The 14,973-nt window shown below is 41.3% G+C and overlaps 1 protein-coding gene across 5 annotated transcripts in view; it reads left to right on the top strand.

The window, feature by feature from the left end:
- The window catches only part of SENP7 (SUMO specific peptidase 7), an 80,619-nt gene that overhangs the window by 33,197 nt on the left and 32,449 nt on the right, over nt 1-14,973 (top strand). For all 5 annotated transcript variants that reach the window (XM_067546164.1, XM_067546163.1, XM_067546161.1 and 2 more), the window contains 5 exons: nt 6,587-6,705; nt 7,629-7,798; nt 10,813-11,170; nt 13,767-13,939; nt 14,645-14,791. In XM_067546164.1, the coding sequence (XP_067402265.1) occupies nt 6,587-6,705; nt 7,629-7,798; nt 10,813-11,170; nt 13,767-13,939; nt 14,645-14,791 (967 nt within the window). The remainder of the gene's footprint in view (nt 1-6,586; nt 6,706-7,628; nt 7,799-10,812; nt 11,171-13,766; nt 13,940-14,644; nt 14,792-14,973) is intronic.

The raw sequence follows: 14,973 nt of genomic DNA, 5'->3' as shown, positions 1-14,973 counted from the left end.
TCTAGTTATTGATCTCCAAAACACTGAATCTGCCTGGTTGCATTGTGAGCTCCCTCAAGGAACACTGCCCATAGCCAGGAATGATCAGCTCCTATTGTCCAGCATAAAGAGAACCATTCTGGGATACTTCCTTGAGACATTGTTTACCCATAAACAAACCTGGTGTTCTCCCTTGAACCATTGTTTCTTTCCTACAAAAAACCCTACCCAAGTTCAAACCCCGGTCTGATGCCTGGATCCAAATTCGGCATTAGCTCCACTGGAACTTCCCCTTTTCCTGACTGATCGTCTTGGGGGCTCTGCTTATCTCAAGCACTCCAGACCCTAAGATGAACAGCCTGTCCCCTGGGAACCTTTGAGCTGCACGGAGTGGTGACACCTTCCCGTCGCACGCCCGCCACCCCCCCCCCCCCCAAATCTTCCCCCAACGCACGCACGCACACTCTGTCTCAGTCCAGGTATAACTTTCTACTTTTGTAATCAAACCTGGGCTAGCTTTTTCCAATACCCCAACTGTAATTGTGTAGTAGTGTAAGCGTTTGATTGTTTTTCTCTCCTTGTATGATATTACTATTAGTATTTTAGTTTTATACACCTGGCAATAAACTAACTCTTATAATCATGCTGGTTGCCACTCTCTCTCCAAACCGCATTTACTCCTTTGTGTTCTTGGCTTCCCTATCTTGCTGTGCAGCAACACTTCTTTTACCTAAGCCGAAGATCCCTGGAGTGCCCAAAAATCCTATGGGGTTTGCTCATCAAGGGGGTCGCTACTAGAACAATTGTAGAGTGGTGAGGGGCAGCTGAGGAGTGCTGCTGTGCCTAGCTTGTGGAGTCCAGGGGCATATAAGGGGGGCAGCTGAAAGTGCTGTTTGGACCCGGCCTGCTCAGACGTGTGCTCTGTTCTGGTGCGGTGCAAAGGGGCATATAAACGGGGCAGCTGAAAGTGCTGTGTCACCCAGCCTGCTGAGTTCAGGGACCTATAAGGGGTCAGCTGAGAGTGCTGATAGCCCCATCCACTCAGATGCACTCGGTTAACCTGGAATGTGTGTGTGTATCTGTGGAGGGTTTATTTGAATCTGGGGCTGGAGGAACCCAGCCCTGAAAACCTTAGGTCCTGCAGGATAGCTCCACTGGGAGGGGACTTGTAGCCATATGAACACACTAGTAACACAAGCAATACATTAATAGAATCACACCCCGCTTTCAGGGAGGTAACCCTAATAAATGAGAATTCCCCAAGGTGACGGGCAAATCTGGTAACAGGTGTCTTTAAAAAGTGTCCATGCAGCTTGCAGAGATTTCACTTTTGGCATTGTACCTTTTTAATTTCTGTTTAACTAACTTTTTCATTTTTGTGTAGCTCCCCTTTCTGAAATTAAATGCTGTCCTGGCAGTCTGCTTTGGTGTCGTCGTCTCTCCCTCTCCCTCCTCCCCCGGGATGTTCAATTTTATTATGTTGTGGTCACTATTACCAAGCGGTTCAACTATATTCACCTCTTGGACGAGATCCTGTGCTCCATTTAGGACTAAATCAAGAATTGCCTCTCCTCTTGTGGGTTCTAGGACTAGGTGCTCCAAGAAGCTGTCATTTAAGGTGTCAAGAAACTTGATCTCTGTATGAGGTATCTTTTATCAGACCTCTATCAATGTTGTAAGTAGCATTACTTCAGATGTCAACACACACACACATCACCATTCTAAAAATAGATTTGAAATTCTTATGAAGAATGGGAAATCTATTAAGAGAACATTTACAATAACTAAAATGTTTATAAACATGCAGGTAACCTTAACAGGAAGAGACACATAAGAATTAAAAAGAAATAACTCAAACGTCATGTTCTATTATATATGAATTGGTAACTCATCTACGATAGTCTTACATAGACATACCCAGCACGCCATAAAAACTTATTTCTTCTAATCATAGTCTGATCACAGCAATCTGTCTTGTCTTAATTCCATTTTAGCCAGCTAGAAAAACCTGGTTGGGATTTTAAACATAGTAACATTAGCGTAGAGGATGAAAACGTTAGTAAATGGTGCTAGATGTTGAGCCCCTTTAATTGCTTCAGCGAATGTCTACACCACACACAGAGTTGTGATTGTAGTGCCATCACATATACATATCCAAGCTAGCTTTAATCTAGTCAGTGCAAGTATCAATAGCACTGAAGTAGCACAGGCTTCAGTGTGGGCTGTACAAGCCTACCCAGGACCCAGAGTACATATTTGAGTAGCTAGCCTGCATTGAAGTCAGTGAGTGGTATTAGTACTCACGCTAGCCTGAATATGTGCTTCAGTCACATCTATGATTGCAGTATTGACATTCCCTTAGAGACCTGATGGGTGCTGCTGAGGCACCCAGATTTCATTACATCGCAGAGTTTCTTTTGTGAACCACTTGCAATGTTCCCGGATCATACCATAGTCTGGAGCTGAACAGTTAACTGTTCCCTCATTGTGGTATTTGTTACACAAAATAACTTGTGAACAGGGGGTAAGAGGGACAGAGGAAGGGAAGGAAGCTTGCAAGTATACTATGAAGTATCTGGAATTTCCATAAAAGGTGGGCACGGTAATTGGTAATACTATTGTTTTCTCCCATGTGTTAATCCCCACCAAGCAATGTGAAAATCTCATTTTTATGTGCATCCCACACTTGGAAAATTACTTAATTACTAACTCCAGCTAATCTGACTTCACAGTTAGTAAACCGCACAAAGAAGTGAAAACCTAAGCCCCATAAGCCCCACCAATTTGCCTTGAAAATAACCTTTTTTTTGGGGGTGGGGGGTGTGGGTGATTCTAACACTGTATTAGGAATCTCATGTATTTTATACAAGGTATAAGAATATTTTTAAAAATAGTCCTTGACAGCTTTGGAGTCTATTCAAAAACAAACCTGTGAATCCTCCCCTTTGAATTACCTTACACCTTGAGACCATCTCCAGAGGTGACCCATTACTATTGTGATCCTGGGCAGATCATAGTCATATAGAAACCTGGGGGGAGTAAGTAGTGTGTGTTGGATGAGAGTCCTCTTGGCTATTTGAAGGATTCAGCACATTTCCACAGCTGTTTGATTATTCATATATCCGGTCAAGTCACCTTTTAAAGTAATATTCACTGTCATTGAACACTAGAAGATGGAAAATAAAATGAGCTGAGTTTATTTGAATTTATTTGAATTTATGTTAAGGTGAGAAAGTCAAGCACTCAGAAGTTAGGAAATGCCAGAATTAAGGTTGCCTGTGCAGCCTTAATTTGACCCCGTTGTGTGTATGCATTATGATAGTCTTTAATTACATGATCATATACAGTACTATTTTTTTTCCACAGGTCCCCTGCTTCATTCAGTGTACAGTACTCACTCGAGCAGCTATTCAATATTTTGTTTTATCCTGGTAGTTCACCGTGTAGCCCTTGCATGCCTTATTTACTGCATTCTATTACAATCTTGCTCTGAAGACAATTATTTTCTCCATGGGTTTTTTTACGGGACTGATTGCTATAGTATGAGAGTACTTCATAAATATTACTTTATCTTCACAATGTGCCTGTGACATGAGGGCGTGTTAACCCCATTTCACAGAGGGGGAAGAGAGGCAGAGAGAGTTAGGTCAAAAGTATCTACTAACTCTCGGTGTCCAGCTTGAGACAACTAGGATCAGGTGTTTTTAGAGTACTTAGTGTTATGGCGCATTTCATATGTTCAAAGCATGGCTCCCATTGACTTCAGTTGCAGTGGGGAGTGCTCAGCACTTCTTCAAATCAGTTCCCAGGGTCTCTAGTAAAATACCCAGAAAATGAAGAACAGGCAACTAGTGACTACCTGTAAAAACTTTGGTTTAAGTACTTGACTAGAATCACAAAGGAACTCTATGGCAGAGCGAGGGATAGAATCCAGTTTTCTGAGGCAGCATTCAACTGCTTTAACCCTGAGACCACCCTCTCTTTTCTGGCAACCTACTTCCATCATTCACTTCACATTTTCCAACATCTACAGCAAATGAAGAAATAATCCTCCAGACAACAGTCGTCTTCACTACAAAACCCTGATACATTGCCAGAGCAGGTCCATCCTGGGCACTGAAGGAGGCAGGGGTCCTGTGGAAAAAACATTGTGATTGGAATAACTGATAGCAGTAGTAAGTTGTTATCCTCTGTGGACCAGCACTGGAATGAGACATACACTTTGCAAATATCTGTGAAAACCATGGGCAAACAGTAGAGGATTGGTGAGGCTCAGGAAATTTGGGTTCCATTCCAGGCTTTGGAAACTAGCATTTTTTAGTGGGTACTGATTCTTCTATCCATTCCATACAAGTGTGACCTCTTTTGCTCCCACTCCTCCAATCTGTCCCTGTCCCAGTCCCATCTGTTCCTCACCTTGTCTCCTTGACCCAGGCCCATTCTTCTCACTTTGCCAGTTCTAGTCTTCTTGCCCACAGGTGTTAGGCTTGCTTCTCTAGATTCCTCATCTCAGTCCTGTCCACTTCTTCATGGCGCCTCATTCCATGTTTCTCCCCTGGTTTCTTGTCCTAGTCTCTTTGTTCAGCCAATTCCAGTTCTCCCTCACTGCCCAGCTCCTCATCAGATGTGTTGTCCTATGCCTATTGTGTCCACATTGTATCTTCTCTGCATTTGAATCAGGGAACTTCCTCCTCACAGCTGCCTCCCAGCAGGAAAGTTATTGGGAGCACTGAGGAGGGTACGTTTACACTCCTTATGGCAGCATGTAAAGTACATACACTGCATGCCCCCTTGCATGAGTATGAATAGAAGTGTTGACCATGACAGTGAGTGACACCTACTTAGGTGATTAGAGTAAAAGACATGCCTGAACCCGTTGGGTATGTACCGTACGCAGCTCTCTGCACCCAAGCAGTGCCTTCTACGTCTCCAATGCTGTTTTTAGCAGTGTAGTGTCTGGCTGCCAGAGCCTGTCCCAGATGCCAGGAAAGGCTCTGGCAGAGGGGAAAGGCTCCAGCAGCTCCTTGCCGCTGGAATCTTTTCCTGCCAAAGAGGCAAAATGCCAGTAGCGGGGAGGCAGTGGGAAAAGTCACTGGCGGCAACTCTCTGCTGCCAGAGCTTTTCCTTACTGCCTTCCATTTGCTAGAGCCTTTCACTGACATCTGTAGCTACACACTGAAGTGGACGCAGCCTACTTTTCACTGCAGCATGTAGTTGCACAAACCCTACATGCCACTGCTAGTGGTGTGCAGTGTAGACGTAGCCAGCGAGACAGTTTCCCTATTTTCATTTTAGGTACCTGTACTCTGAGCTGGCAGCAGCCTAGAGCTGCAGTTGCAGGGACAGTCCTGCTCAGTCCTGAACTGGAACATGCTTAGTGTAGATGGAATTTTAAAGGAATTTAGCGGCTAGAATTTAAGAAGTCTCTACTGAGCATGTGCAAATTAATTTTTTGTGGTTTTATAGCTTGGCTAAATTTGGGTGGATTTTTATAACAGCAGCAAAAGGCACTTAGCTGACCTCAAAGGCAACTCTCATGCTTTTCAAAGAAAAGGCCTCTAGAATTTTTTAACATGGGCAAATGAACGTCTTGTTTTCTGAAATGGCTAAACTCTCTTGTCTGAAATTTTCCCAGTAATTCGGCTTGAAGCAGAATATATAATATGGCTTATTGTCCCAAAATATCCATCCTTTTGGGGGTGTCATAAATGCATTTAAGTACCCACACGTGGCAGGTCCCAATCCTGCTAGGTGCTGAGTGTCTCCTTTTTAGATACAGTACTAAGCTTTGTCAACTCCCACTAATTTCAGTAGGAGTTGAGGGCCATCAGAAGCTCACAAGATCAGACCCTCAAAACTACAGTGTGACATCACCAGACTGGCTGATCAATTTATCAGTATGTTTTGTACAGGAATAGAGAGTTGTAGAGGGGAATAAAAGACTTGGTTCTGCAACTGCTACTTAATTTTATTTTTAAAATGAACAGCTTGAGAAATAGGCACAGACTAATACCTGTATTTTCCTTTTATCAGTTTCCAGTAATCTTCTTGCCTACCTTCTCTCAACCCCTGTGTGTGGAAAGCACATCCTTTTCAAGACCCTTTTAGCTGGAATTCTCTGTTTAAAACCTTTTCTCTTTAGAGAAAACTCACTGTGGAATCAAGTTCCCGTTTTAAAGTCTCAAATCATTTGAAATGTTGTATATTGTCCCCTATATCTAATGTTAATGACAAAAGGAAGGAGAGATTCAGTTGACTGGGCTCTTCTCTTTGTAGTCAGTGCTCCCGCTCATTGTCTCAGCAGTGCTTCACAGGCAGCACTGACAAAACAATATTTAAATGACTAACCCTTCCTTACCAGTGAATCAGATTCTCATGTTGTGCACCTTCTTGGATGCATCGGTTTCACTAGCAGTTAACACTATTAGTGTCAGCACATCTAGCAGTGTATTTCCATGGAGGGAACTGAATTAGTCTGCATTGTATTTTGCTGTGCTTCACAGCATTCTCTAGTGAAGCAGCATTTTGTAGTCTGGTCCTACTCTGGTTCCATAGGGAGGGTTAGTACTCTTGCAGGATTAAGGAGAATTCATTGTTGTTTTTTCAGGTATGATCGGTGTCAGAAGAAGACAGATGACAGTTTTCTGAAATTGGCTGAAGTTTCTAAAGAAGCAGAAAGCAATAATGCTCTTTTTACTGTAAGAAGATATGACCTGCAGAAGAAAGGTTGGTGGTGAAGAGCAGTTCTGTTTTGCATTTAAATATTTGGATATTATAGATGAATAACTGGTATTTGCCTTAGATTTACAAGGACAGTGTAGGAAAAAGAAGGTAATACAAAGGTTTTACTTTGTGAACAGTGTGTACATTTTATCAAAACAAGTTATGTGTGTGTATGTGTGCATGCATGTGCGCACGCATATGCATGTGGTAAAATATCCATACATGATCAAATATCCAAAGTTAAATTTTAAATTAAGGATAAAACTTAAACCTACAAACAGAAGGAAATTGAGAGAGACGTCTCAGGCTCTACCTTTATTTATAATAATATCTTTACATAAAGTCTTTTGTTCCAAAGGATGTTAAAATGTTACACAAACTTGACTGACGTGCAAACACTACACAATATTATTTCATTCACTCCTGCAAGATAGGGAAGTCTGTTGTGGAATGTGCGAGCTTTTTAACATGGTTTAGCAGTATTCACCGGAGGGGGAGAATACTGTATCCAGCTGAAACTGCAGGAGAGACTTAGGGAGGCAGAATGTTGTTTACCCAAGCTAGAATTGGCTTAGGTACTGAGGATAACACTTGTACTCTGAGGTGAGCTATGAACTCAGTTACATCTTTTTCTTGCTCCTGTAGATTTCAGATTTGTGTTTGATTTTAAAATTATTTTTCATTATGTATCTCCATTTTGCCTGGGGGGAAATTATCTATTAAACACATGCAAGAAAGAGAGAAAAATCTTGTGTGGATGAACATGTGGTAATCCATGCATTTTTTTTTAAATTTTTGTCACTGTGACAATAATTTGAAAACACAGGAAGATGTTTAAGGATGACTACCAATACATTTTATAGAAATTTTACCTGTGCCCTGTTAAGTCACTCTTTTTTTTGTTTTTATTAACATCTTTGGTATAGAAAATAAGGAAAGCGATCAACATGATAAAGGAAGCAAAAACTTGAACTCTACCTCTCTTGGTTTGAGGGAAGCGAGTTGTCTGAATTCTGAGAAGAGGAAAAGAAGATTTAGTGGCCATTTTCCTGATCAATGTAACACATGTTCAACAGGAAAATCACCATCACCATATGTAAGTAACAATTTTGTTTTGTTAAAGTATTCTCTCACTTTAATAACAGCACCTAAAATCCAAAGATTATACCAGTAGCTAGTAAATTATCTTTAAAAGACTTTATATACCACCCATTGTCTTAGTGATGTATCGAATCTTGAAATCTTTCCTTCCATTCCCTTATGGCAAAGGTTCCCAAACTATGGGGTGCACCCACAGTAGAGGAACATTCGGGGGGGAGGGGGAGAGAGAGAGAGTGGGGCCTGGGCCAGCCCCTCTCTGCTCCAGCCTCACCCTCAAGCCCCAGTTGTGCTCCCGGCCCCAGACCCACCCTGTTCACAGTTCCACACCTGGCCACAGCTCCAGGGTCCCCAGCCGCAGTTCCATTTCTGGCCCTGTCCCAGATCCCAGCTGTGGCGCCAGCCTCGGCCCCTGGCTTTCAGCCCAGCTTTGGCCCCCGACTGTGTCCCCGCTCTTGACCCTGGCTTCCAGGGGGAGCACAGACAGGCAAGGTGGGGCATCCTGTTAAAAGTTTGGGGACCACTCCCTTATAGCAATGCTTTAAGGCCTTGACCCTGCAACATTTACATGAGTAACTCTACATATGTGAGTAGATTCTTAAATTCCAGGGCAGAATAGACAATTGTGATAATCTCGTCTGATCTTCTGTATAACACAAATCATAGAACTTTCCCAAAATAATTCCTAGAGCGTATCTTTTTTTTGGAAAAATCCACTCTTGATTTAAAAAGTGCCAGTGATGTAGAATCCATCAAAACCCTTGCTAAACAGTTCCAGTAGTTAATTACTCATTAAATATGTATGCCTTATTTCCAGTCTGAAGTTGTCTAGTATCAACTTTCAGCAATTGGATTGTGTTATACTTTTATCTGCTAGGTTGATGATCCCATTATCAAATATTTGTTCCCCATGTAGGTATTTATAAACTATGACCAAGTCCCCCTTAACCTTGTCTTTGTTTAGCTAAATATATTGAGATCCTTGTGTCTGTCACTATAAGGCATGTTTTCCAATCCTTTCATCATTCTGGTTGCTCTTCTCTGATCTCTCTACAATATATCAATATCCATCTTGAATTCTGAACACCGGAACTGGACGCAGTATTCCAGCAAAGGTCACATCAGTGCCAAATACAGAAGTAAAATAACCTCTGTTCTGCAATTTGAGATTCCCTTTTTTATGCATCTAATGATTTCATTAGCTCTTTTGTCCACATCTCATGTTGATTGAACACTTGTGCCTTTTCTGCATTATTTTTGATAATTCCCCCATTTTTGTCTCATAATGGACCAGTACTCTTAAAATTTTTTATGGTCCTGATATGCTTTAGATACTTCCTTCTTACTGTCTCATTTGAGCTTGTGTGACTACTTAGGTCTGTAGAGATACTTGGGTAAGTGTTTCCAGCATTGGTCCTAAGTAGCAGAATGTATTGGTGTGATGATTTGCCCCTTTCACAGTCTTTTGTTTCCAGAGTTCCCTTTCTACTAATTTCAGTTTTAACCCTTTATGTTATAATACAAAGTGCTAAGCCAGGGGTGTCAAACTCATTTGTTATGGCAGGCCAGATTTGAATTAAATGTACTTCAAGTGGACCATACATACCATAAATCGAAATGCTAGGCACTTTTGGAGCACTGTGTCTCATGCACGCAGTGCTCCATGCACTGCCGCCAGAGTACACAGATCTCGTGGCAGCGCGCAATGCCGCGACATCTCGCAGCGTCGTACTCTCTGGCGGCAGCGCGCAACACCGCGACATCTCGTGTCAGTGCGCCCTACCGCCAGGGGCTGGACCAAAAAGGTTGGTGGGCCATATTCGGCCCACGGGCCAGATGTTTGGCATCCCCATGCAAAGCCATGTGATTTAAAGTGTGCTGTGGAACCGTTAACTAATATTACACTCCAAATACATTATTCAAAGGAAAAAATGTATTTCAAAGCATTAAGCTAATTATAGCCTAAATTCAGTAGCATAGCTTCTTTCATTGATAGAAATGAGTTAACTGTAACTAAGGTTAAGACTCTGTCACGAGTATTTTTAGTAAAAGTCAGAGACAGGTCATGGGCAATAAACCAAAATTCACAGAAGCTTCGATCCGTCCCTGACTGTTACTAAAAATTACCCTGAGGGAGGGGGGAAAATAGAGCTGCCGGGGCCTGCAGCTGCACCAGCCCTGCCGCTCCCATGGGCTGGCCGGCCGATCAGCTGTTCGGGGGTGGTAGCCCCAGGGCTGACAGCTGCTCCAGCCCTGCCCCAGAAGTACCGGAGTCCTGGCAAGTCACAGAATCCATGGCCAAATCTTATCCTGAACCATGACCTTCACATATTTTAAAAAGATGAACTATCAGTGGATTATTGGAGTCCTGTAGATGATATAGTTTATTCTGATCAATTGTTCAGCAAGGGAAAAAGGGATAAAAGGAATTAAAGTTTGAGAAACTGAACTTGCAGAAAGTAAGAGCAGAGTCCAGTGCATGTCATCTGTGTTCAAGCACCTGAATGGTCCAATGATAGGTGCTCTATAAGCACTTAATCCAAAGCCCTTTGCAGTCAAAGAATAGACTCCCATTGATTTCAGTGGGCTTTGAATCAAGCCCTGAATTCCCAAGCAGGGAATATGAGAGCTGTTCAATACCTCCAGCTCTGCCTTTGATGGGAGTCAGAAGTGCTCGTTGCCTATCTGTGGCAGCCCAGGAATAGCTGCCAAAAGATTAGATACTGGTTTTTTGTTCAGTTTCTAAAATGGATCATGATCCATTTTAGAAAGGTTGTTCTCTGCTTACTATATGTCAAGTAAATGTTCTGCATTGTCATAAGATGGGAGAAGAAGAATTAATCCCAGTTTGAGTCCTAAACTTAGCTCCCTCTGAAATGTTAAGCAATGCTCCTTTATCTTGCTAGCTGTATAAGTCAGCTGTCCCAGAGCTCAGTCATCTCAGCAAGGTCAGGAAATAAATGTGTATTTTGCATCACAGAAAAGATTAAATCTTTGATTTTTGTTTTCTAGAAAGAACGAAGGATGATTTCAACCCAGTCTCTTGGCCACAGAGGCCCAAGTGATAACTTCCAGGGCCACAGATCTAACCTGATTGAGGAAAATGTTACACAGCTTGTAGATACACAATGTAAAGAAACATCCATCCATGACCATTTAGAACCAGCTATCAGCTGTGCAAAAGAACACTGCTCAGAGGCTCCTCCCAGGAGTTCGTTGCAGAAGCAGTATTCTGCCACCAGTGAAGATGTGAGGATTTCCCCACTAATTAGCACTGCTGGTAAACAGAAGATGGACATGTCAGAGTATTTGAGCAAGTTGCGTAACAGAATCTGCAAGGGCAATCAGTCATTTGTTTCAGTTGAGCCAAGTATGTAATGTATCTGTGTTTTGGCAATAGTTATATATATTGATGTGTTTAGAAACTTAGAGGCAGGAATGACTTAACTGGTATAAATACTTGAAGTGGAAGGTATGGATCAGAGATCACACACACCAAGGCTATGTCTGCCCCAGCAGTGCAGGATCGATTTTGCGGGTTCGATTGAGTGGCAGTGAAGACTTGCTCAGTTGAACCTGGAAGTCGACTCTGTAAATCCACCCTGACAAGAAGTGTAGTGCTGTGTCCATGGCAGGGCATTTCCCGTTGACGCAGCACAGTGGAGATGCCGCAGTAAGTAGACATTAGGAAGTCGATGGGAAATGTGCACGTTACTGTACGTAGCTTGCGCATCTCCCATCGACTGCTGCCGAAATCCATGGCCAGTGTAGACCCAGGCCCAAAGCATTGCACAAATCTAAGAACAGTGCATGATATGTACTATTGGAGTGGATGGCCTTGTAGTTAAGGAACAGCATGGCGGACCAAAGTTCTGAGTTCTGTTCCTTGTTCTGCAACTGACTCGTGACCTTTGGCAAATTACTTTTACTTGTTTCTAATCTTTAAAATTTTTTATTAATTAATTAATGCCTGAAAAATACTTTGAGATCCTTTGGTAAAAAATGCTATATAAATATAAAATCATATAAATGTAGAGCCAGAATGGACCTTGAGGGGTCATCTAGTATAGTCCTCTGCACAGGCAAGACCAAATTTATCTAGACCATTCCTGACAGGTGTTTTGTCTAACTTGTTCTTAAAAACTTCTAATGATGGGTATTCCTCAATGTCCCTTGGAAGTGTCTTCTAATGCTTAACTATCCTTATAGTTAGAAAGATTTTCCTAATATCTTTACCTTAATGTCTTAGTTTCTTAATATTTTTATTTTACCTAAATTACATTTGCTGCAAATTACTCCCATTACTTCTTGTCCTAACTTCAGTGGACATGGAGAACAATTGATCACCATCCTTTTATAACAGCTCTTAACATATTTGAAGATTGCAACCGGTCTTCTTTTCTCAAGACTAAATATGCCCAGTTTTTTAACCTTTCCTCATAGGTCAAGCTTTCTAAATCATTTATCATTTTTGTAGCTCTCTTCTGGACTCTCTCCAGTTTATCCACATTTTTCCTAAAGCTGGTGTCCAGAACTGGACATAATACTCGAGCTCTGGTCTAACCAGTGCCATATAAAGCTAGACAATTACCTCCCGTGTCTTAGCTTTGACACTTTTGTTAATACACTTCAGAATTATATTAGCCTTTTTCTCAAATACATTGCATTGTTGGCTCATGCTAAGTTTGTGATCCACTATACCCAGATCCTTTTCAGCAGTACTACTGCCTAGCCACTTATTCCCCATTTGATTTTTCTTTCCTAATTGTAGTACTTCACTTTTGTAGTACTTCGCACTTGTCTTTAAATTTCATACCAGTTCTCCAATTTGTCAAGTTCATTTTGAATTCTAATCCTTTCCTCCAAAGAGTTTGCAACACTTCCCAGTTTGGTGGTATCCTCAGATTCTATAAGCATACTCGGCATTAGCCATGTTGTTTAATGAAAATATTAAATAGTACCAGACCCAGAACAGACCCTTGTGAGGCACCACTAGATAAATCCTCCCAGTTTGTCAGCAAACCATGGATAACTACTCTTTGAGTTCCAGAGGGGTAGCCGTGTTAGTCTGTATACAGCAAAAACAACGAGAGTTCTGTAGCACTTTAAAGACTAACAAATTTAATTTCAGCAGGCATAAGCTTTTGTGGGCTTCAGCCCACTTTCTCAGATGCACTATGAGAGTGTTTTTTCAACCAATTATGCACCCACCTTATAATACTTTCATCTAGACCACATTTTGCTAGTTTCCTTTTGAGAATGTCATGTGGGACTGTCAGAAGCCTCACTAAAATCAAGATCTATCACATCTACAGCTTTCCCCCTAACCATTAGGCCAGTAACCCTGTTGAAAGAATGGATGGATATATATATATATATAAAAAATAAATAAAAATGTTGGCATGATTAAAGGACACAATGTTAACCTTAATTTTGAATCTTCCCGATTTTGTGATCATTTAAGTCAGAACCATAGTGTTGTTTTAAACCTAGACTTGTTTTATTTAGTGTCCTTTTTGGTGGTTCACTCTCCTGCCTCCTGCAGTATCCCTGCAGCTGTACATTAACATCTTTTCAGCTGAGGACTGGGTGGAATTCTTAAGAGCCTGTAAATGCCACTCTTCATTCAGCCAGTTGTGTAGAGCAAGGGAGGTCAGTCTGTATTATAGTAGTTTCTTCACAGCCTTTTCTGCCCCTTCCAAACCAATGAGAGATGCAGACACATACATTCAGACACACACAAATATGTGTATATGTAACTTGGATCACTTGTGTGATAGTGCATAGTTCAAGCCCAGGTCTATCGAGTTAGCATAACATTCTGTTTAATGGTACTATTAAAAAGCATGGCAACCCCGAAGTCAGTTTCAGACTAGCTTTTTTTTCCTTACAAAAATATGTGATTTGATAGGAGTTACAAGTTATTCTTAACTCTGTGTCTTATAAAAATGCCTTTTCCTCTTTAGTTGTTCTTTCCAGTGATGATGAAGGATCTTTTGAAGCAAAACACCCAGAAATGCTGGATTTGGAGCCTGTGCATGATGACACAACTGACAGTAAAGAAACAGAGCAAAAGCCTGAGTTACCTTTGTCAGAAAAGCTATTGCAAGATGTAACCGCAGATGAAGAGCAGCTCTGTGTAAGCTCAAAAGCTTGTTTCTCTCACCAACACAAGATGTTCCAATAAAAGAGACATTGCCTCACCCATCTTGTCTCTCTAATATCCTGGGACTGACACTGCTACAATAACATAGGCTAAAATTGCTCATTTCCCTTATGCCTAAAAATGGGATTTGAACCTAAAACTCATGATAAAAGCAAGTTCAATAACTCTCTGCATCATCTGACCAATCTTATACCATTGGGCTTTGTGTTGCTGTACTCAGTCTATCTCTGGAGCAACCCTGCATGTAGTCTTGTACTGAGTTAGAAGTGACATTGCTGTCTTGTCCTGTAGATGAAGAATTGCTACATGCCTTGAATATTGACCTTAAATTGGATTATGTGAGTTTGATGTGGGAAAAGGGATATTTGCTGCTGCTGTACTGTGTGGGTGTTATTTTGGAATAGATCAGTTTTCAAAGAGATGGAGTTGAAAGCACTATTACATTTTGATTACATTTTAATGATGAGGAAATGTGAGTTGCCTCTCGCTCCTTGAGGGATAAACTCCTGAAGTGGTTTTACCTTAGTAATAATAACTTAAGTATCTTCTAATATGGAAAAGCTGTATGGAAAAATCACCCTTATAAACAACTCTCACAGCTGCAGGGGGGAATATCCTTGATGTTAGGGCTAAAAACCTCACTTAAAGCACTGTATTAAAATATTTTTTATTGTATAGGTTTCAGCTGAAACACTTGAAGAGAGCTCTTCCACAGACTTAGCTTCCTGTAACACATCCAGTAAGCAGATGGATCCAGCATTAGATATTAAGCTGGCTACGCTGTATATAGGAAACATTAAAGGAATGTCAACAGGTTGTGTTACGGTAAGTCTACTTATTATTACTGTGATGGGTCTTTGGCTTTAAAAATAAAAATAAAACTTCTCCCAAGTTGCACATGTTATGAATAGATTTCAAAGAATGAAAAGTGATCTTGAAAGAAAACGGAGAACTCTGAAATTAGACCTGCCCTCCTCCTGCCAGATGTATTGATCAAGAGGTGTCCA

The sequence above is a fragment of the Emydura macquarii genome, unplaced genomic scaffold (assembly GCF_026122565.2).
Source record: "Emydura macquarii macquarii isolate MOO-44397 ecotype Brisbane River unplaced genomic scaffold, CSIRO-AGI_Emac_v2 contig_1119, whole genome shotgun sequence".
Classification (NCBI taxonomy): Eukaryota; Metazoa; Chordata; order Testudines; family Chelidae; genus Emydura; species Emydura macquarii.
The sequence above is the reverse complement of the archived record's forward strand: the minus strand, read 5'-3'. Positions and strand labels throughout refer to the sequence as shown.